We start from the raw sequence: 21540 nt of genomic DNA on the forward strand, positions 1-21540 counted from the left end.
CAATTGAGAATTGGACAAATAACATGGGTTTAAACTTACTATACAGTAAATAACGTTATTTTCTTTTCATCCAGTGTCAACACCAGTTAATCTGTTACCATTAGCTGTTTTAATCCTATTGACGTTAGTCTGTGACACAAGTACCAGTATTTATACGTGTCATATGGAAATGTCCCATGTTTTGAAGTGCTGAACTAATTGTATGTTGTTTTTTCTATATGTAGGGGCTGAACCCTTAGTTTCTTGCTGGTTACCCGAGATAGGATGTTGTGATGTTTTGGAGTATGTGTGACTGCTCAAATGAGGTTCACTGACAGCATTCTTGTTTCAGAATGCTATTTGAAACTTAATGCATACTGGAATTTACAAGTTGGAGAAAAATGTCCTTGAAAAGGGCAAACTTGATAATTATTCACTAAAATGGTTGAAAGATTTAAGAAATACTTTTGTGATAATATTTTTGCCAAGTGTGGAATCTGAATCCTTCTCAAATGGTGAAAGAAGATCTTTCCTGTTACCAGGATGTATTGTGTAATTTTCTTTGGTTTTGCATTTTGTTTGGTGTTTTTCCTTGAATTAGGACAGGACCAAATATTCAAACATCTAATTTTTTCCTGCTCACCAGAGTGATATCTCTCTGGAGGTTATCAAGCCCTCATAAAACTTTTTCGATGCAGTCTTTTTATGTCTGTGTTGGAATTTTTCGATTTATTTTCTATATGTTCTCATGAAGTTTTTCCTAGAAACTTCATTTTTTCATTGCCTTTTTGACACAGTGTTTCAAAATAGATGCCATGTACTTCTGTAATTCATCAAATTTTTAATTTCTTGGAATGATCCCCAGTGTTAAGCTTTGCAATGTTCTTCCTATATAATTTCTAAATTTAAGCTGCTAAATGCAAGGAGGGTAGAATCCCCATCAGTCTGTCTAACACTAGTTGTTTTTACTCCCTTTACTGATTTCTGTGTAGACATGAGTCCTCTTTCTTGTCCTTGTTCTTTGAATGAATTAATTTTATAATAGTAAACATAAATTTACATACATTACATTAAGAAACTACTGAGCATGATTTCTTTTACAAAATAAGATCTAATTTCCCATTCCACTTTGAGTGTTCTCATAACTTTCTGAATGTCATAATGTTCGGTTTAAAAGGCGTATAACCTGATAACGAACTGTATGTTGTCACGGGAAGGGTTTCTTTCACAGATGAACAGTGGTAAGATATTTGAACCATGCATTTTTTGCACACTGCACAATATTACTGGTTAGATAATACAGTTTTATTGGTACAGACAATGACGAAAGACTAGTTCCCACTGGTACAAGCAGATCTGAGCACGATAGCTTAAATATTGTGCTCTCATCTTCCAGAAAAAATCCTGCAAAAAAGTAAATTCAATTGTATAGTACGAAGTGTAAAAACTTTATCATTTTTATTTTGGTTTTGCTTTCTTTTTAAAAAAAGTTTTGTATACAGTCGCTATATATACACATGCATTTCTGTGTGTATGTGTAGATATATATGGGGAGAGAGAGTTTTTTTTCCATTCTTGTAAGCAGCATTTGAATAGCCCATAGAAATACCGTTATAACAGGTATGGATACGCAGTGATTGTTTTAGGCACCAAGACTAATAATTTTAACAGTGTTTAGAAACACTGGAGAAAAGCCTTGAACTACGCTAGCACCAGGGACAGACAAGCATGAAAGATTAATGTAATTTTGCATATAATGATGCACATTCTTACACAAAAAATCCATCTGCAAGTGTCATGTCAGTCAGCAAAAATCTTTGATGGGTGGCTGCAGCTGGGCTGTCTCTTCTGGCAAAGCTGGCCTAGAAAATGCTAAATGTAGTTATGCTGCTTTGTGCCATCTGTAGTATGCCAGTTTATCCTGTCTTCACTGGCATTTACAGTACTATATAGGGTATCAGCAAACACAGAGACATCAATGTAGAGTGACAGATTCGTTTCCTCCAGAGGCTATGAACTCTGGTGTGTACTTGTGCCACCTTCCTCTGTGTGTTATATTCTGTTGTCACTGGTATTTGGCTTGATTTCATACTTCTGTGTTCAACTCCTCATATTTGTGATCCAGCAATTTGCATATCCTAACACAAAGGCAATTAAATTTGATTGATACTGAAATAATTCAGTCTTTACTGAGGATATGCTTACATTTTCCTGAAGTTTACTGACTGTGTCAAGGCTAAAACTTGCATTTTGATGAAACAAACATCTTCTCTAATTCTCTGAATTTAAATGCACTGAAAAGCCATGTGTCTGATGGCAGCTGAGTTGTCTTGCCTTTTAGCTAGCATAACTGTAAAGCATAGCTTCTCATAACTTAAATGCATTTAATGATTTTTTTTTTAGAAAAAGTCTGAATTACTCTGTGTTCCTTATGTTAGAGGGGAAAAAAAATTAAAACCCACTTTTAAATGATCTCATCTACTCATAATTAAATAATGTTATTTTCCACAGTAACTGAATATGAAGGACATGCTCTCTCAGTTCTTAAAGAATGTGAACTCCAGGTGTTTGATGGGTAAGTTGGGTAGTGACAATGCATGCTGGTAAACCTTATCACATTATTTCTTATTTGTATTCCATCCAAAACTAGGTTATTCTGTTTCACATATATATTAAGCCTGAAAAAATCGGTTCTTATTAGATGCTTTGTTTTTTGTTACTTACTGACAATAGCTAGATATTTTAGATTCATAAATAATGGAAAATAAACATAAACCTTTCTTAAATACACTTCATGAAAGTTTCAATCTTTCTATTTGCAAGAATGGCACAAATGCCTTGTATTTTGCTCTATCCATTCAAATGGTTTTTAAGAATACTTTATATAAAGTAACTTGAATGTTTTTTTCCATTAAAAAAAATAAAAATCATTCAAACTTACTTGAAGTCAAGAGTGAAGATGCTTGTTCAATCATTTTTTAAAATCTTACTATGTGGATTAGACCTGTAATCATTGGCATTTTTACTTCAATCATTCAATAATAAGATTCATTAATATATAACAATAGTTTTGCTTATTGTGGAAGCATTCTTACTGCTGTTATTGGAATATACAGTGAGCCATAGAAGAAGGCTAATATAATGTTTTATAGTCTAATCAGTTTCTATTAGTTCTGGAAACTCATAGTTAGGCGAAAAAATATTTCTGAAAATGCAGGTATGTATGTATGTATTCCAGACTCTAAGCATAATTTCTTTCCAATTAAGACATGTCTTTTGGAGTGCAGGCTGGGGAACCAGTTTGTCCTGGGGAGCAGATATGAAGACAGAAAAGAAAAACTTTGGGTTGTATCTTCTTGTGCAGACCCCTTCTACTTTGAGTCATATTTGAGTTGCTCCATCTTGGATCATTGGGTAGAATCACTGGAGTACTTTACCTGTAAGACTTCTCTCTAATAGCCAGAACTAATGGGAAATGGGAACAGAAGAAGCTGGAAGAAGATAACTCTTAAGTCAGTATGGTGCTAGGATTGCTGAGGTGAAAAGATCCCTGTCCTTTCTAAATTAGCTGTTTAGGCGTTGTTTTTTTTTTTTCTCACGTGGAAATTAAGTAGCTTTTATTGTCAGAGTTTATGAGCAAAAATGAAATTTCTGAAGTGTTTGAAAAATGAGTTTTACAACTTCTCAGATATCTTGGTCTCCATCTACACGCTCCTTCAGTAAAGCACAATACAAAAAATATTAAATAGCTAACTTCGGATGCTTTCTACAGAGACTGCTAGACTGAGATCAGAATTCATGTTATGCTAAAGGACTGGTACTGTGAAAAAGAAAGCTGGAGAACATCACTAATCTCTCTCTCCTCCATTATCTTTAGAGTTATTCTTAAGAACAGGAAGAGAATATTTGAAATCGGGATTTCCTTAAAAGTTATGGTGTTCTTTTGATTATGTTCCTGTGAAGTTCTTGTGCTGTCTAGCCTAAGAATTTATGCCATAGATATAAAAATCTTACAGGCCCCCAAAATTGCCGCAGTCTCTCCAAAATAAAATTTTAATGCTGATTGTGGTTTATTGAAAATTAAGTCAGAAAATGCATGGGGTCTGTCTGGTTAATTGAAATTTAACTCCACAACAATGAAATTGCGCTGCTGATGAAAAAATAGGCGTTTAGGCATTCTAGCAGCCACCTGATGTAATGTCTTCTCAGTATTTCCATTAACTCTTGAGAAGTTGTACTTGTTTGTTGAGCACAGTCGCTTGTAACTTGGCAGGCTTCGCTTCCTTCCTGTTTTGCCCCAGCTTCTTGTCCAGTTTTGTTCAAGTGAGGTACTGCGTATGCCACTTAGCTCCCGATCTGCAAAACAGAATAGCACTTCCATATCTCCTTTTAGATGTGGAAGTCACTGTATGTGGTGGTAAGAGCATGGCTAGATTTTGTGCTATTTCTCTGTGGCAGAGTTCACGCCTCACCCAGGCTCAGAAGCGACTGGAGGAGAGTTGAGTGTGGACTGAAGACCATGCCTGCATGCTTTAGTCTGCTGCTCTAACTCAGCTCATGCTTTTCAAGGCATTGCCTATTTCAGATTGATTGAAAGCCATTTCAAGTAAAAATGTTTAAAAGGCAAGACACAATAGGTTTTTATTTGTTGCAGCAGGCAAGCAGTATAGCAACGTATAATTTCTGATCTTGGATTTCTCTCCAAGAGGGTTATGGTTCCTTGCATTTTAAACAGCATAGGAAGTAAATTGAAGCTTATGATTTGCCAGCAGTAAATTGGAAAGTTGTATCTCAGTGCTTTCTGTAAGCAGTACTGCTATGTTTTCATTCTGTGTCAAAGCTGTTTGTTTCTGTATATAATTTCTTCTCTTCAATTTCTGCTGTTCCCACTCAGTTTTGCAAGATCACAGGCATATGTGCTGTATCTCTATGCTCCACCTTTTTTGCTGCCCACCTTTTTTTTGTTTTCTTTTTCTTACTGACACTGGAAATTTAGGTACTTTGCAGACTTGGCAGTGTCCTTTTTTCTCCTGCCTTGGGGCTAAGCCTTGGTGACAAGTAGAGGGTGTGCATTTGTCATGCTGCTACCTCAGCTGCATTTTCTTTTTTGTACCATGACAGAAATACGCAATGCACATGCATGTATTTCTTCCCTAGTCAGGAGCCCAGATATTATGGATGTTGTTTAGAGTAGCCTGGGTAAGTGAGACTTTGGTAAATGGTTGATTAAGAAACTTGTGTCTGTTGTTTAGACAGATGTTTCTTCCTCTAAGAAGCCCTCTTCAAGATCTTAGTGAAATCTGCTTGCTCAAGACTATTCCTTATGTGTAGAAAGTTCTCACTTATTAGCTTGGGAATCCCTGGTTCTTGACGGTATCTTTACTTCCAGTCAAAAAGGCAACTCTTGATGAATAATGCTAAATTAATAAAAAGTAAAGTTAGCGGCATTTTTATGTTATTCCTTGGACTTTTCATCTACAGCCGATAATAACTCCCATGGCCACCCCTCAAATCAGAAGAAAAAAACATCTGTTTTAAAAAGTTTTAGTAGCTAGAAGACAATTCACATAAGTCCTTCCAAGGGTATGGCTTATCAGACTACAAAGATTAACTGTTTTTGCTGCTGTGACAGAGGTTTTTAAGTCTAGGAATAAACCAATCTAAACCAAAAATGAGACAGAAGACCAGAGATGACTCCCGATTATGAGCAGGAAGAAAATGTGCTCCAAACTTTTGATATTTTACACTTTGAGGTTTTTATTATTATTTTTTTTAATAATGTGGGCAGCTAGATAAACATTCCTAAAAACCAGAAAAATAGCTAGGAAAAGAAAAAAAGGATCCAAAGAAAAATGGTAAAGGAGCTGAGATAATTTAATTTAAACATTAATGACATATTGGGTATTTTCTTGTAAAGAGTTTACTGGTTTTATCTGGTTGAATTATTTGACGTAGTTTCATTACTGCATTTCCATAGATATATGAAGATAATATTTTATGTAAGTACCTCCTAAAGTAAATCCCACATTTATATTGGAAGTGCTTGGAGCGTACTATTCCTGTTTTTCTCATTAAAATGTGTTTACCTTAAAAATGTTCAACTTTCAAATGTAACTAATTTGGAGAATCACTTTAATAGTTACTTAAATAAACAAAAGCAGGGAAAATAAAAAGATGTTTGCTGTAACAGAGCTTTTACAGACAAATACATTCCTCTCTACAGCCACAGCAGGTGGGAGTTTAATTACATGCTCCAGAAACAGTGATTAAGTACCTTCATGCACAGGATTGCTGGCACTAGGGTTTTATACCTTGCTAAATCCCTCAACTGCCTGTGTAGTGTGTGGAATTAGCTATTTTCAAGTATTTTTAATTTTATTCTAATATTTGGTGAGTTGTTATTATAAGGGCAATTAAAAGATGTGGGAACGCTTGTGCAGGTCGGCATTGAAAGATTTAACGAACTTTTTTGCTGAGGCACTTGAGCATGTGCTTAACTCTTCCATCAAATCAGTTCACATGCATGAGGCGTGATAAGGTAAGAAATTGGAAGTTTTTAAATATATTCACTCCTGCTCAAATAGAAGAAAACAGGAAGAAGGATGCTTGTGCCTTGTTAGTTAACATTTTCTGATCTGGTAGTGAAACCCTAGCTTGTTCTTAAAGAAAGAAGGATTTGAAATGCCATTATGTATACGGTGTGCGATAGCTGCCTTCCCCTTTTTTGCTCAGCTATGGAAGAGTTTATTTTAAACTTTTAAACATTTTTGTTTTGTAACAGGATAGTTTGTGTTGGTGGAGATGGATCTGTCAGTGAAGTTGCTCATGGTCTTCTACTTAAAGCCCAGATAGATGCTGGAAAAGACACAGACTATATACCAACCCCTGTCAAAGCACCAATTCCTCTTGGAGTGATACCAGCAGGTGAGACTAAAAGGTACTGTTACATTTTGTAATTCACCTGTTTTAAGTCCCTCTGGCATGTTTTATGGTTTTGGCTACTAAAGACAGCTCTTGGTGCTAAAACTTCTATTAGTTAAGGGAGCTATTCAGTAAATGACCTAAATTAGTGATTTAGATTGATTACAAATGGCTAGATTTTAAATCATTATGATAATTTATAGTAATGGCACAGATGAGCTCTTTGCCTAAAGGAAGGAAGTCTGGAAGAAGAAAACTAAAATTATTTTTCAGCTGATCTATGCAAAGATCAAGTTTTGCTCTTATTTGCTGCCAGAAATGAGACCAAATAAAAACTTTTTTGTCTAGAACATCCTTAATATGAGCCATGCTGTTCTGCTTCTCTCTCCAGTTTTCTTGGCAGGATTCTCAGTTGGATTCATGCTTCGGGTCTATTTTAAAATGGTGTTCCAGGAATAAATTTTTGGATTATATTAAAATAAAAATTCTGTGCACACAAAACTGCTTTCTCTCTTCTTTACTTCTACAGACCTGATAAAGTATGCATCTCCCTTGAAAAATCCTTTTGCTCCTCCATTAACTTGTTCTTGCATCTTGTGATGTGGTTTTGTTGTTGTTCTTTGTTTTAGGGGAGGTGTGTGTCCTTCTCCAATTTTTGTATTTGCCCTTCTTGTAGTAAAACTTCGTCCAGGCATGGAGGCTTAGTTGGAATTAGTACAGGCAGGGCTGATTCTTGACTGGTGTGTGAACTACTTCTCTTTAAAGAGGATGGGTATGTTTGCATGGACACTACCCTCTGGTGTGGGTGTTGATGTAATTACTTGATGTTATTTCTCAGGTGTTTTTAACTAGTAAGGAAGAAACTCCTGCGGCCAGGTGAACAGCCAATTGCTTTTGGTTCTTTAAAAAAAAAAAGAGCAAGTTGGTTCCAAACCAAGCAAGCAGGTTTTAGGTACTCTAACTTGCTTTGCGCTTCTAAAAGCATCATTGAGACAGAAACTAGTTGCTGGTAAAAATGCAAGATTGCACTGTTTTTTTTTCAAGTTAAGCCTTGGGAATGTACTGGTAAAAGAAACATTAATCTCAAAGACACGAAGCAAAGGAATTTTAGTACACCAGTTGGACCATCACTTCTCAGTTCAGTTGCTGTGATTATCTTGATGATGTTTGCTGTGAATATCTTGATGATGTTGAGATGGAATCGCTCCTGCACTTGACTCCATGCTGTTTGGGTGAGCTTAGGTCACTATGCTTCATCATTAGCGTTTACTCTCTTCAGTTTAAGACAAATACATGATGATCAAAAAGGTTTTGTAAACTCAAAAGAGTGTTATACGGCTTGTTACACAGAATGCCACGGACTTTGATGTCAAAGAGTGAGAATGATTTATAGAATGATAGTGTGAGAAACTCCTTAATAGGTTCTTAGAAATAATCTTTAGCTTATTTTATTTCCATATTATTAATGTTCCAAAAAGTAGTCAGTTAGAAAACAGATAAGGAGGATACTTGCGTACATGAAGAAGACTGAACTCAATAGTTGATTAATTTTTTTTTTCCCCCAGAAATAAATTGTATCAAATTGTTAGGATTCTCCTGCTGAGTGAAAATAGAAACTGTATTATGGGATAGCATATTTCAGTGGCTAAAAATCTGGTTTTAGCCTCCATTATAAGTAGTTAAGACAGCACTTTGAAGTATCAGCCAACTTGATGGGAAGGAGCTGCTATTGAAACAGTTTACGTCCTGAAGAGAAAGGTCCAGAGGGAAGTGTGTTTTTACTAAAATACTCTACTGAGCTGCCTTATTCTGGTCCAAATTAAAGGGAGGAGATGTGGGGAAGCCTGCAGTCGTACTGCTGGCCATCAGCAGGAGTGTTTGTTGCTATGGGAACTACTGCTAAGAAACTGTACAGAGAGGGAATGGGAGAAAGGGGAGGGGGAACTGTGAGGACATTAAAAAAGCTATCCAGTTGTTACAGAGCAAGAGACAATCTATATCTGATGGCTGTGAACCTTTTGGTTCAAAATGCTTCATTTAAATAAATTCTTGATTTCTAATTAATTCAGAAAATAAAATATTACTGAGGGACTGTTAATTTCTGTGATGTTTCAGGCAAAGAACCAAAATGTTCGTGCAGTTTTCATCAGAATTTTAGCTATGCTTGACTAGGAAGTCATTACATCACATTTATCTGTTTGGATGGGGGAGACATTAACCACCTTATGAATATTCATGTTGTCTGGTTAATTAAGTTAATTGTACTGCAGAAGTGCTTACACTTCCAAGGACAATTTTTTTCTCTACAGTTTCTGCTTGGTACCTTCATCAGTCATGCTTTACATGACCTGCAGATACTTTGTCCTTACTGTGATGCTTTTGCACATTTCATAGGAAGGAGGTTGTAGGAAGTTGATCACAGTGTCAGGAAAATAGCTTAATATTTTGAACAGAATTATATTTTGGGAATAATAGAATCTTCTTTGTTTCTGTTTAAAAAATGCTGGTGACAGAGATGCTAGAGTTGTACGGATGAAACCTTTTTACAGTAACTTGAGTAGTTGGAGTGAGATCTAAAAATGAGATTGTTCATAATCTGTGTGTGCAAGCCCATACGTGGACATCAGAGAAGGTTATTAATCTCTGAAGTAATACTACAGTGTTTCAGGGAACCGTCTTGATATTGGTAAATAATATTGAGAGCTTACATAGGGGAAAAGAACATGACTTGGGAGGATAAGTAATGGCATTAAAACCATGAGTTTTGAATCACTACTTAAATCAGCAAAGCTTGTGTTGTAATGTTTTTATATGATAACTTTCATTGGTTTTGCTCTGTTTATAAGTTGTTGGGTTGTTTTTTTTTTGTGGCTTCCTGCTTGTATGGGACCTACATAACGAAACATATTATTCAGTCATTAATGGAATCAAAATGCTGTTAGGCATGTATTGAGTGGGGTTTTTTTTTTAGAGTAGGGGATGTTACTTGTCACTGCAAAACTGTGCTTGTTCAGATCTTCAACTTGTGGAAGGGTGGGTGCAGTTCTTATGTTTTCGAATAGACAGAACTTGTTTTGTTTTCCAGGAGTCACGAAAGGGTGGGTTTTAGCCTTGTTTACTTCTGCAAATGTTAATGAGCTCCACAGATTTAAGAGAAGGATGCAATTACTTGTGCCTATCCTGTTTAGTAGGAATGAGATTTAACTCTCATTAAAGTCAGTATGAAGATTGGTATTGACTTCAGCTGTGGTCATTTGTTATCTTGCTGCCATCTGTATTAATAAATTTTGCTTACTTAAATGAGGAATCCCTTTTTTAAGACATACCAAACCTTATCTTCAGAAGTATATTCTGCCCTGTGCTCTTTTATTAGCTTGATTTTCAGTGACAAGGAAACTTTTTTTTTTTTTCTGGATTAACAGGAAATAAACACGATTTGCATGATTTGTAATGATCTGCTGCTTGTGTGTGTGATTTCCTTTGCTTTGAAGAAGTAGCCATTAAAGTTGGTAACAGTTGCAAAAATTTGATTGAAGGAAATATTTCAGTATTTTTAGCTGCTTCTTCAGCCAGCTTCAGTGGCTAAGCAGCCTTAGTTGGATCTAAAGGTTAAATCTTGTCATTCAAACATGAAATATTGAGCATATACTTGTGTTATTCTGTAAAGAACTGGTTTTTAAATAAAACATAATATTTTTTTGTCCTTTAATTTTCCTTATAGAGGTGTATTTTATGTTCACTGAATTGAAAAACTCACTATTTGGCATAGTAAATTGTATCTAGAGCTATAATTTTGCCTTTTTTCAATGAGTAATGTATAGAAAGTTCAAACTGCTTCTAGCTGAGTTGTTGGATATATATTGTTGGATATAAATGATTGAAATCTTAATATTCCTAATAAAATGGACTTCCTGTTTAGTGTATCTAGTGAGACTTTCTTCTAGGAGAAAAAAAGCAAAGACTTGCATTTAGCTTTTGAAGTTGCCAGTTTACTCTTCTTTCATAGTACTTCATAATCCTTATTTTCTGGGCTTATTTAAACATTACTCTTTTTTGGGAAAAGGAGAAAAAAATTAGTAGTATAGCCACCTATAACATTCTGAGAAATATGTGAATGAAAGCACATTTCTTTTTGAATTGTTCAAAGAATAAGACTGTACATAACCTGATTTCTTCCATGTACCACTGGACATGTAAACTTCAAAGATTGTTTTAGATGTACCTCACTTGTTTCCTTCATGTACTAGGAACCCTGAGAGCTTTCTCTCAAGAAATGAAAGCTTTCTGTGGGGTTCTGAGTATTCTGAATTACTTTCAGAGCTCTAAGGATGTAACACACCCTCTGTGAGATACTGAGATATAATTCTCAGTTATGTTACAAATTCTTATTCAGGTAAGATACAGCAAAAAAATTGAAGCATATACTCCTGAATAAGTGTGATAAGATGTCTTTAGAGGTTTGTAATTATGTACATCAGTCTTTCTAAATTCAGTCTTTTTTTCTACCGTTAACATGACATCAAAGATTGCAGAGTTTTGGGATGAACGCAAGTTTTCAGTCTGGTACATGATGCTTTTAAAATGCTTATTTAAATATTGAGTAGCTCTTGTTTGAAATGTGGTAATTTTTCCCTTCTCTCTCTTCTCTCCCTCACATGTGAAAGACAAGTTTAAATGTTTCTATAAAACTTTAGGCAAATTTAGCATCCAGAATTGTCTCCTGCTGCTGTAACATTAAATAATTCAAGCAACAAGAAAATGATTTGAAAATGTGAGTGAACTCATTCCTTTATGGAATGTTAGGTTCTAAATTGTTCCTTTGTAGCTTTATTATTTTAATTAATCTGTTATTGAATTATTCCTCCCTTAATCAGTGATATGAAGAATTCAATGATCTGCCTGCTTGATGGCAGGCCCTGCTTCTTTATTTTTGTGGAAGTGAATCCTATGGCTCTGCTGTTTGGCTAAGAAATGTCAGAGATGTGATCAATGAGAAAAATCAACCTGGAATTCTGTTAGAACTATACCCATTTAGGGAAGATGCAACCATTCCTTGTTCAGGATTTTATAAAGAAATTGATATTTAAAAGCCAGCTGATACACAGTATTTTATATCCTATACATTAAGGCAAAAGGGCAAAATTTACATGTATATCCCTGTTTCTTACACAGGTAAAATGACTTGACATACCAGTCACCACCAAACATCGGCCTCCAGACTTTGCTGCTTTCTTTTACAAACTGATAGCCTAGTTTTCCACTCTCTTCCAACTCCATGCGGGTGTTGCTAGTTCTTGACCTTTCCTCCCCCGCCCCCCTACTTGCCAGCTGATTTACTACTCATTCCCTTGTTTGAAAATCTATTAATCTCTTCTGTCCAGTGGCTAGTGGTACAACTGCTCTGCCAATGTCCAGGCAATGGCAAAGGCAAGTTAGATGGGTCAGTTTTAATGCATTAAATGCAAGTCAATAATTTGTGAGACATATGTCAAATTCTGTGTTGTCTCTGTTCTTCAGTCATTAATGTGATCTCATATGTAAAACTGATGGGCAGTAGTTAACTTTATTCACTATTGCTTCTAAGAATCTAAAATATAACCTGAAAGAGGCAGAGCACTTCATACTAGGTCTAGTAGAATTATGCCTGGGAAACACAGTTTTACACTGTCTGTGTACTGTGTTATTCTTTAACTTAAAAATATTCCTCAAATATATCTTATTAGATAATCTGTTCAGTTCCTCAGCACAGCACTTAGGTACAGAAGAAGTGATTTTTTTAAGATTTTTTTTTTTTTTTTAAGAAAGGGAAGTTTTTGCAAACCTCTCCCCCCATTGGTTTTTATGACATTTATGAATGAATTTGCAGAGAGGATTTTATAGACCTCTGGAAATTTTAATGTTTTTAATTTGTACTACTTAGCATCTCTGTTGTTACCAAAACTAAGTAATTTTTCTTTTTTTTTTTTAAATGCAGTAAAGGTCTCAGTTTCTTCATTCAAATAATGCTGTATATATATTTTTTTCTTGCAATTCTGCATCTCTCTTATAGTAGTGTGTGTTCACTTTTACAGGTACTACTAATATTTTGGCCCATACTCTCTATGGTGTTCAGCATGCAGTGACTGCAGCATTGCACATTGTACTGGGTAAATATTTTTACGTACGTTATCAGATTTTAAATAACGAAGCAGCATTTAGAAGTTTGCCATAACCAGTTGTTTAATAAAGGCATAGCTTTATGCTATGGCACTGTAAACTATATTGTAGGACTTTTAAGCCCAAATGATTCTATCCTGATTCATAGCATACAGGAAAGCTTAGGATTCTTTGAGTACAGTTCAGTAGCAAAGGTTGTGGACCTCATCTGGTAACTAAGCTTTGCTGTAGAATAAAGTCTGATTTTGGCATTCATGCCCTATTACTGATGTTCTTTTAATGCAAAAGGTAACCTTTTCCAGACTTGATTGTGTGAATAATGTTATTCCATGTGTGTTGGTATGCAATGATTGATTACATAATCACTTGATTTAGTATACCTGCTGAAGACAATATGAAAATATACAATACGTTCAGCTTAAGGAAGGGGTTAGGATTTTCAGACAAGTACTATATTCCTGAGAAAGCATCTTTCATCTTTTTAGCTCCATGTGCATTTCTTTTACAGGTTCTATAAGAAAGCTATATTAGTAGAAAAAATTGTATCATTTGCACAATATGTATCACTGCACAATAAATATATTTTTGAATGTGAAAATGGAATTATGCTAAAAAAATACTAAGTTGCTAGTGGAAGCCTTATTTTCAGGTCTTAGGAAATAGCAAATTCTTAGCTGAGCAATGTTAAAATTTTCTTAGCTGAGCAATGTTTCTTTAGGACACATTTATTTTTTTTCCAAATAAAAAAGAGAATAATGGGGAAGGTCCATCCTAAGTATCTATTTTCTAGACCTTGTAGTCACTAGTGCAAGTGCTCTATTTCTTAGACAGTAATACATAAGCCTTTACAGACAAAATCTAAAACTGTCGTTTTTTATTTAGAGACACTCCATCTAATGGAAATTGCCCAGGTTCAATTACAGAAAAAATTATATACCCTAACTTGAACAGAATCAAGTGTCTAAATTCTGTAACTGTAAACATAAGTACATTTTAAACCTGTATTTAAGAGCTCCCATATCTTTTGCAGTAAAATATTCAGGCGTTGTAAATATTTGGTGAAATGGTTACAAATGTTTATGTAGCAATATTCCATTTTCTTTGGTTATTAATTGCTGAAAATTTGAATAGTCAGATTTGTTGCAGTCTGATGAAGCAGATGAAGTTTTGCCATATTTTTTTTTAACATTTTGATGTATCTGAATGTTGTTCTCTGAAGCGAGTACTTTTATAAAGTCTTAATTATATCTAGATTGATTTTGGTTTCCAGTAGTAAGATCTGACTTCCTAAAGAAAGGAGTCTATATTTTTTTTTTCTCCCCGCAGCTAAATTAGGTGAAAATGAACTGGTAATTTGTATTCCATTTGAAATATGGATGTTATTTGTAATTTCTGATCTTTATCTTTGAAATTTTAGGACATATTCAGCCAGTGGATGTCTGTACTTTCAGTACTCCAAGCAAGCTGTTGCGGTTTGGGTTCTCGGCTATGTTTGGTTTTGGTGCAAGGACTCTGGCTTTGGCTGAAAAACACCGTTGGATGCCCTCCAATCAGCGGAAGGATTTTGCTTTTATCAGAACACTGGCAGATCTCAAGTATGCCATGAGCTGTTATGTTTTTTTATAGTATTTCTCACTTTCTTGAGGAAAATGCAATAATTAATGTAGTAAAAATACAGATACTAGTAGTTTAGCTACTTTGACTTCTTAATTGCAGACAGATTTAACTCAGATGTGATGTATAATCTCTCTTACAAGTTAAAGAAGGGATAAATTCTGTATATTCAGCATCTCCTTAAAATCATCTTAACGTGGATAGAAGTCTGTCTAGCAGTCAGAATTGGTTTACATGGTTTACATGATAGTAAATGTTCATACTTTTCTAGGCCAGAGGAATGTGAATTATCATTTCTACCTTTACAAATTGCACAGGAAGATTCTCAAGAGAATGACAGGTAAGGAAAACTGAGTCAGACGATTTCCAAAGCTACAAAAATATGTGTCCTTGAAGATAAAATTGCACAAAATCTTAACTTTGTTCAATTTGATGATCAGGTAAAACAGGCTTAAAAGAAAAAAAAAAAAGATACTTATTTTGACAACTGCAACTTTGTAAAATGTTCCCTACAGACTATAGAGGTTTTGTTACAAAACAGTCTTCCACTCAGAATCATTGGTTTGTTCAGTTTCATTAATAGCTTACTTTTTTTTTCCTGAAGTAGAAGTTGTTTAAATGTGCTAAAATGACTTTAAATTACTTTACCTACCTTTCCACCCTTTTAGAAAGAAGAAGGAGAAAATTAGAAAAAAGGGTGAGTTTTTGCATTTGTGGTTATTTAAAAGCGAACAGTGGCTGCCTGAACTGGAGTAATATAGAATTACTCTGTTATATTTAGGCAGCAAGGATCAATGGCACAAAATTCAGGGTCACTTCCTGAATGTGAGCATTATGGCAATCCCTTGTCTGTGTTCAATGGCACCAAGAGGCTTGGCACCTAATACGAGGTCAGTAGGGGTTTAGAGAATTAGTCATGTCTATAAATTCTGACATCTTACCTTAAGACCTTGGCTTTTCTGAGAATACGAGCCTGTGTTTAGGTAGTCTAGTCCCTCTGGGTGGGGGAGGGAGTGTGGACTACAGCAGACTCAATAATCCCAGGAATTGTAATCAGTTTTTGGATCAGGCAAATAAGGTCAAGCAGTCTAACTAGAATAATGAGTGGATAATTGCTGTGATTAAATTAGTTGGCAAGTCTGACTTAAGTAGTAGTCATCGAGCAGTCATCTGTCATAGGATTTGGCTATATGTAGAAACTTCATTCTTGCGTTTGATTTTATTTTTTTCAGATACAAAGGTGCCTCTCATCTTCTGCCTTACATCCAGTAAAAATGAATTATGAATCTTTCTCCTGTTATGAAAAACTGAAATTCACACTTGTGTTCTGTCTCTTTTTTCTCTCATTTTCCCCGATCTTGGGAAATGCAGCTTCTACTTGTAGGGTTTTGGGAAAGAATGTTATCTGGTTGTTGACATTGAATCATTTTGCCTTTAGCTGACTGCTGAGAGCATGCTTTGTAGCAATCAAAACAGTTACCAGATATAAATATTTGCACTTGATGTATTCAGCTGACAACTAAGGAGAACAGCAAGTGCAAACTTTGTAGTTGTATGTGAAATAGAACATGCTCCCTCAAAATGCAGAAACTTACACATATGTGCATACCTCTAAAAAAACATGCCAACACTCAAGGAAGTTTATGCAATGTGTCTGTTTTGCTTCATTTGATTATCATTAGCTGAAAATAGATGTGCCTTAGAATTTATTGGTATTTTTCTTCAAAATTACTGGCTGAGCAGGTAGACTTTGGATTCTTGGAAACAATGTAGAAGCAATCAGTTTTGATGAAACGCTTCATAAGAAGTTTTCTTTGCTACAAGGGTCCTGCTGAGCTTCATATACCTCAAGATAGTGCTCTGATGTTGTCCCCTCTCAGGAACTTACTGTGTTCAGCATTTGGTATGCTCTACACCAGTCAGTACAAAAATTCTGACAAGACTTGAAGAAACTGTTCTTTTTTAGCTTTGCTTTCTCTTTCCATCTGTTTTGGCACCTGTTTCTCAGTGACAGGGAATTTTATGACAACTTTGTGCAATTATTGCAGGTTTGAGTGAGCGTCTTTCTCTCACAGTGTAGTTTCTCAGTGGATCCCTCTGTCCTTTCATGTAAGGATATTTTTTTTCCCCCTCTTTTAAATAAAAATCTTAGGAGTGCAGTCAGCTAGTTGGGTAGGAGGTGTAGACCTCAGACAGGCACTTCATTTCTCACGGTGAATAGCACCTTGGCTACAAGATCTTTCAATGCAGGAATCATAACTTTTGCATTAATTGTTAGAGGCTCAAGGCCCATCGTGGCAGCCTTAGCTCAACTCAGCTAGGTTTCTTCACTCTGAGGAGGTTTCCCACATGAAGACGTTTGAAGTGGAATGAAAGCTTTGACTGCTGCCTGTAACTCTAGTTATACTAGTCTAAATTTGCAGAAACATATCAAGGTATGTTGTTATGTGAGCCACGTGGGACCTTTGTTTCTCACAGCGTAGGTGGTGTGCTTTGCTGCAGATTGGCCTTGCAAGAGAATGAATGAGAATTCTTAGTTGTCTCTGAAGATAAAAGCCCATAGTGACAAACGTGTTGCCCAGTAGCTTCCTGTGCCCTTTTATTGCAGCAAATGTGATAAGGAGGCAATTTTTTCACTTTCACCATCCCTGTTTTCTAAATCTGCAAAGTAATGCTATGCCAGGTGACTTAAGTTATGTAAAAAGTGTCATCCTAAATTGAACTGCGTCCAAGTCTGAGAACATTCCTGATGCAGTTGTTCAGTAGGCAGAGAACTGCGAGTGGTGAGACGAGGTACCTGGGACCATTGAGTATCTGCACTTTTAGCGTTTCTTCTTGATTAATCTCTAGTATATGACTGTTTTGTCTTGTACAAAATTCCCTTAGTTTTTAACTTCTATGTGCTTTGTGAAATGTGTAAGTAGAGCTGTACTGAGAACTACTAAGGTGGTTTGAATTACGTCACAGTATGTTACAGCATGAGTATTACTGGAGTTGGTGAAAGAACCCATCTGCGCTGGGCTCCATGGTGGGGATGTGCTTGCATGCATCATAGGAACGGTTTCTTGGTAAAGCTCTGCTTCACAGCATTTATGGTAATCATTATAATTTGCTGGAGAGAAAAGTGAAAAGATATATTTGTGATCTCCCATGTTTAAAAGCCTTCTGTTAAGTAGAAAAGCAGGGGTTTTAAAATTATGTGTATTATAGTCAATAAATTAAAGATATTGAAAAGGGATTACAATTTTATTATTACAGTATATGTGATAAATATATCAATGCTAAGTAACTTCAGTTGCATAGTTTATATATTGATGTACAGGAGGCTGGCAAAAAGCTTTATAAAAACATTGAGACTATTCCATTAATTTACTCTTGCTAGCTTTTTTTTTTTTTCTCCCCAATCTAATCTGGACTATTAAAGAGCCTGTTAAACTTCCAGATTAATGAATTTTGGTTTTGGAACTAAATTGGTCTGCTTTTCAGGTTGAATAACGGAAGCATGGCTCTTATTGTTGTACAGAATACTTCTCGAACAGAGTTTATAAAACATCTGAAGAGATACGCCAGCGTAAAAGATCAGGTACTGTTAATTTCTGTCTGGTGATTATAAAAAGAACAGTTAATCGTGAAGGTAGACATGGTGCAAGAGTTAATGTTAGCATCCTCATAAGGAGACTTAGCTTCCTGTCAGAATACATTAGCCCCCTTTTTATCTGATTTTTTTTTTTTTTTTAAATCACTAGACTAATACCGATTAGCCTATTTCAGCCCATCTGTTGTGGTTTAACTTGTATTTGTGTTGTACCATAGTTTTATGGGTGTAAAGCCCTTTCACCACAATAAAGGAAATGCATGCTGTGTTTAAATTTCGTGTAGTACAGAGACAGACTGGGCTGGCATCATGCAACTCCGTCAGAAATAGGTAAAGTCCATAACTTCAGCAGATCACTGCATGCTTTGCTGGTAGCAGTGGATTATGACTGTTGATTTTCATCAGGAATGCATTCCATCTAGTTATGAGTATTTGCAGAACTACATTTCAAAATTGTGGTCGTTACTCTGTCTCTGAAAAGTGAAGCGACCAAACATGGTGCCTTACTGCTGTCCCAAAGACCTGATGCATAGTCTAAGCACACGAGTCGTCATTCAAATGTTGCAGGTTTAGGTTTGAATTTGTCAACCATCAGAGAGTTTGGGGAAGGTGTGGATGACAATTCCATGTGACAGCACTAACAGCTGCATTTAGAAGACAGTTTGTGCTTTCCATTTATGCTTTTGGATGAAGGTTCTGCTTTTCTCTCTGCCTTTGTAATTAGAAATTAGACAAGGAGATATGGACCCTCCTTTAAACTTAAAATGACCATTTAGTAGAATTTTAACTAGCCCCATTTGGGACAGGATTACTGGTAATGATGAAGAAAGCACAGGAAAATATTTACTTGCACAATCATGCATTCTGAAAGCATGTGCCATTTCAGAATATGCAAGATACACTACCTCACTTGTAGACTGAGGAAGTCCGATATGGGAATGCAAATGAAACACTAACGTTCTTCCCGAGGCACTAGTTAGGATAAAAAGAGCATATTAATTTATAAATGCAAGCTGAGATATGTGATGCTTTATGTGGCCAAAGCTTGAGTTAAGTGTTCTTATTTACTTTAGACAAAAAAAAAAAGAAAAAAAGAAAAAACCAGTTTGTTGCTAAGCTACCCGCTATCTCTTTCATCTTAATTTAATATATATCTGTGTTTGATTTAGTTCAATTTTCCCTTTGTTGAGACCTACATGGTTCAAGAAGTAAAAGTACAACCAAGGCTTAAAAATGGGCCTGATGCCAAAGAAAATACATATTTGAATGGTGCTTCTGCAGAAGAAAACTACCCTTGGAATATAGATGGAGATTTAATGAAAGAAGCATCGGAAGTTCATGTTCGGTAAGGCTAAGTATTATATTTATGGACTGTCTACCTGTAACAGATTAGTACTGCAATCTTAAATGTATGACACCTGTATATAACACAGCTGACACCAAAATCGGGCATTGTAAACGCCGTAAGAATAGAAGTGTCGCACAGTCTGGCCTTTTTGCCACTGTTTGGGCCTTTGCCCTGTTGCCTCAAGCCCATCTTTGGAAAGCTTCGTTAGGACCCATGTGGTCTTTACTTTTTGGTGCTTTATCAGCTTCCAGCTCCACTTCTCTTATTTTCCTGCCTGCTACTTTACCCTTCTTTTTCTAAGAGAACAGATGAGTTTAAAGGTCTGTCACTTCTGGGAAGAGCTCTTTTTGCAGTAAGGATTCCTGCTTGGAAAGCAGCGTGTGTAAGGTTAATAAAAAAACATGTAGTTGTTTAACTGTGGGAAACCTAGTGCTGCTTGAGAATAGTCTCTGTATCCAGGATCTAAGAAAGAGACTATGAATACACAGGGAAATGGGAGGATTATCAGTGGAATTAATAGGCAGTGGTTTGTTCTTCTGCAGAGCACGTGGGATTAGTTGACGGCACAGAGCTCAGAGTGACAGTCTCATATGTAGGATATATGTATTTCTATAGATGATGTTATAGGAATTGTGACAAATGTAATTCATCTGATTTTGTTCCATAGAGCAGTTCATAGATATTTGTTCTCTCCCCCTCCAAACCCATGCAGTGGCAGACCACTGCAAGATTAATGAAAGGGATAAAGTTTTGACTTCCTCACTTCACAGGCTGCATCCGCAACTGATCCATCTCTATGGAGTGAACACTGATGACCTGGAGAGTTCGCAAGCAACGTGCAATTGCATATAGAAGGGACATGCCCCAAGTTCTGCATCAAGAATCCTTTTCTCACGTCTATGCACAGCTTTCAGGGTCTCAGTCTTTCACTCGCTGAATTCAGTTGTTGTAGCACAAGCTTAACTGAGATATCTGTAAAGTTTCTGGTTTAAAATTTTTATCAAGTTATATATTTTTATCAGGTTGTATTTAACTGTGAAGAAACTGTTACACTTGATAAGGAAAAAAAAAAGAAAACCGATTGTATTGGTCTTTTATACATTTGGAGTTTGAGAAGTGTCCATCAGAATAGAAGAAAGGATTTTTTTCAAAATTTTTCTATATTTTGCAATAATACAGTATGACGTACTTTTAAGTCTGCTGCTGCTATCCATGTTGCCAGGAACTCTGTTCAGATAGATGGTGAGTGGAGGTGTGAAACCACCTTTTGCTGCAGAATAGTGGTAAAATGTAGGTTTATTTACATATATTTTTAATCAAGTACTTCCATTTCTAGTTATAATTTCTAATATGAATAATATTTTTTTTAATAAATTTGCTTTCAAATTGTTTCTAGTTAATGAGTAATAAAAAAGAATATGCTGATGTCTTATAGGGCTTTTCTTTCTTGAAATGTATTTTAAAGACTACCCTTTGTACAATATAAATGTTTAAAAATATTTTATCTATCCTAGAACTGAAACTATATTCAGCATAGTTTTTGTTGTTGCTGAGAATAAAGTTATGATAAATAACTTAGAGTTGACTTATATTTTTATAGCTTCCTTATAGAAGAGCACAAACATAGTTTTTCATGAGTGGTTTTTTTTTTTTTTGTAACTTATAAAATGTTTAATACAGTTATTTGAGATGATAGCAAATTAACCTATACTCTTTCTGGCATCTGAGATGATGAAAAGTATCAGACCAACAAGTTTGTCCATCTGCTGGATCACACGGATAGTGAACGTTTTCCTTGTCAGTGGATCGTTCAGAAGGCATCTGACAAGTAACGGTATGAAAGCTGCATTCTCATGGCTAGAATGAATTGCTTTAAGTTCTTTCTTCAGTAAGCAGTCAAGTATTACACGAAATCCAGTCTTGAAGA

General features: G+C 35.6%; 1 protein-coding gene across 1 annotated transcript in view; it reads left to right on the forward strand.

Moving 5' to 3' along the window:
- Positions 1 to 20566, forward strand: part of CERKL (ceramide kinase-like) — a 26010-nt gene extending 5444 nt beyond the window's left edge. The window contains exons 3-12 of the mRNA XM_009870233.1: positions 2491 to 2554; positions 6761 to 6903; positions 12972 to 13046; positions 14474 to 14651; positions 14942 to 15010; positions 15339 to 15367; positions 15452 to 15560; positions 18157 to 18253; positions 19435 to 19610; positions 20384 to 20566. Of these exons, the coding sequence (XP_009868535.1) occupies positions 2491 to 2554; positions 6761 to 6903; positions 12972 to 13046; positions 14474 to 14651; positions 14942 to 15010; positions 15339 to 15367; positions 15452 to 15560; positions 18157 to 18253; positions 19435 to 19610; positions 20384 to 20465 (1022 nt within the window). The 3' untranslated portion in view covers positions 20466 to 20566. The remainder of the gene's footprint in view (positions 1 to 2490; positions 2555 to 6760; positions 6904 to 12971; positions 13047 to 14473; positions 14652 to 14941; positions 15011 to 15338; positions 15368 to 15451; positions 15561 to 18156; positions 18254 to 19434; positions 19611 to 20383) is intronic.
- The last annotated feature ends 974 nt before the right edge of the window (positions 20567 to 21540 follow it).

Source organism: Apaloderma vittatum, unplaced genomic scaffold (genome assembly GCF_000703405.1).
Source record: "Apaloderma vittatum isolate BGI_N311 unplaced genomic scaffold, ASM70340v1 scaffold42695, whole genome shotgun sequence".
In the NCBI taxonomy this organism is placed as follows: domain Eukaryota; kingdom Metazoa; phylum Chordata; class Aves; order Trogoniformes; family Trogonidae; genus Apaloderma; species Apaloderma vittatum.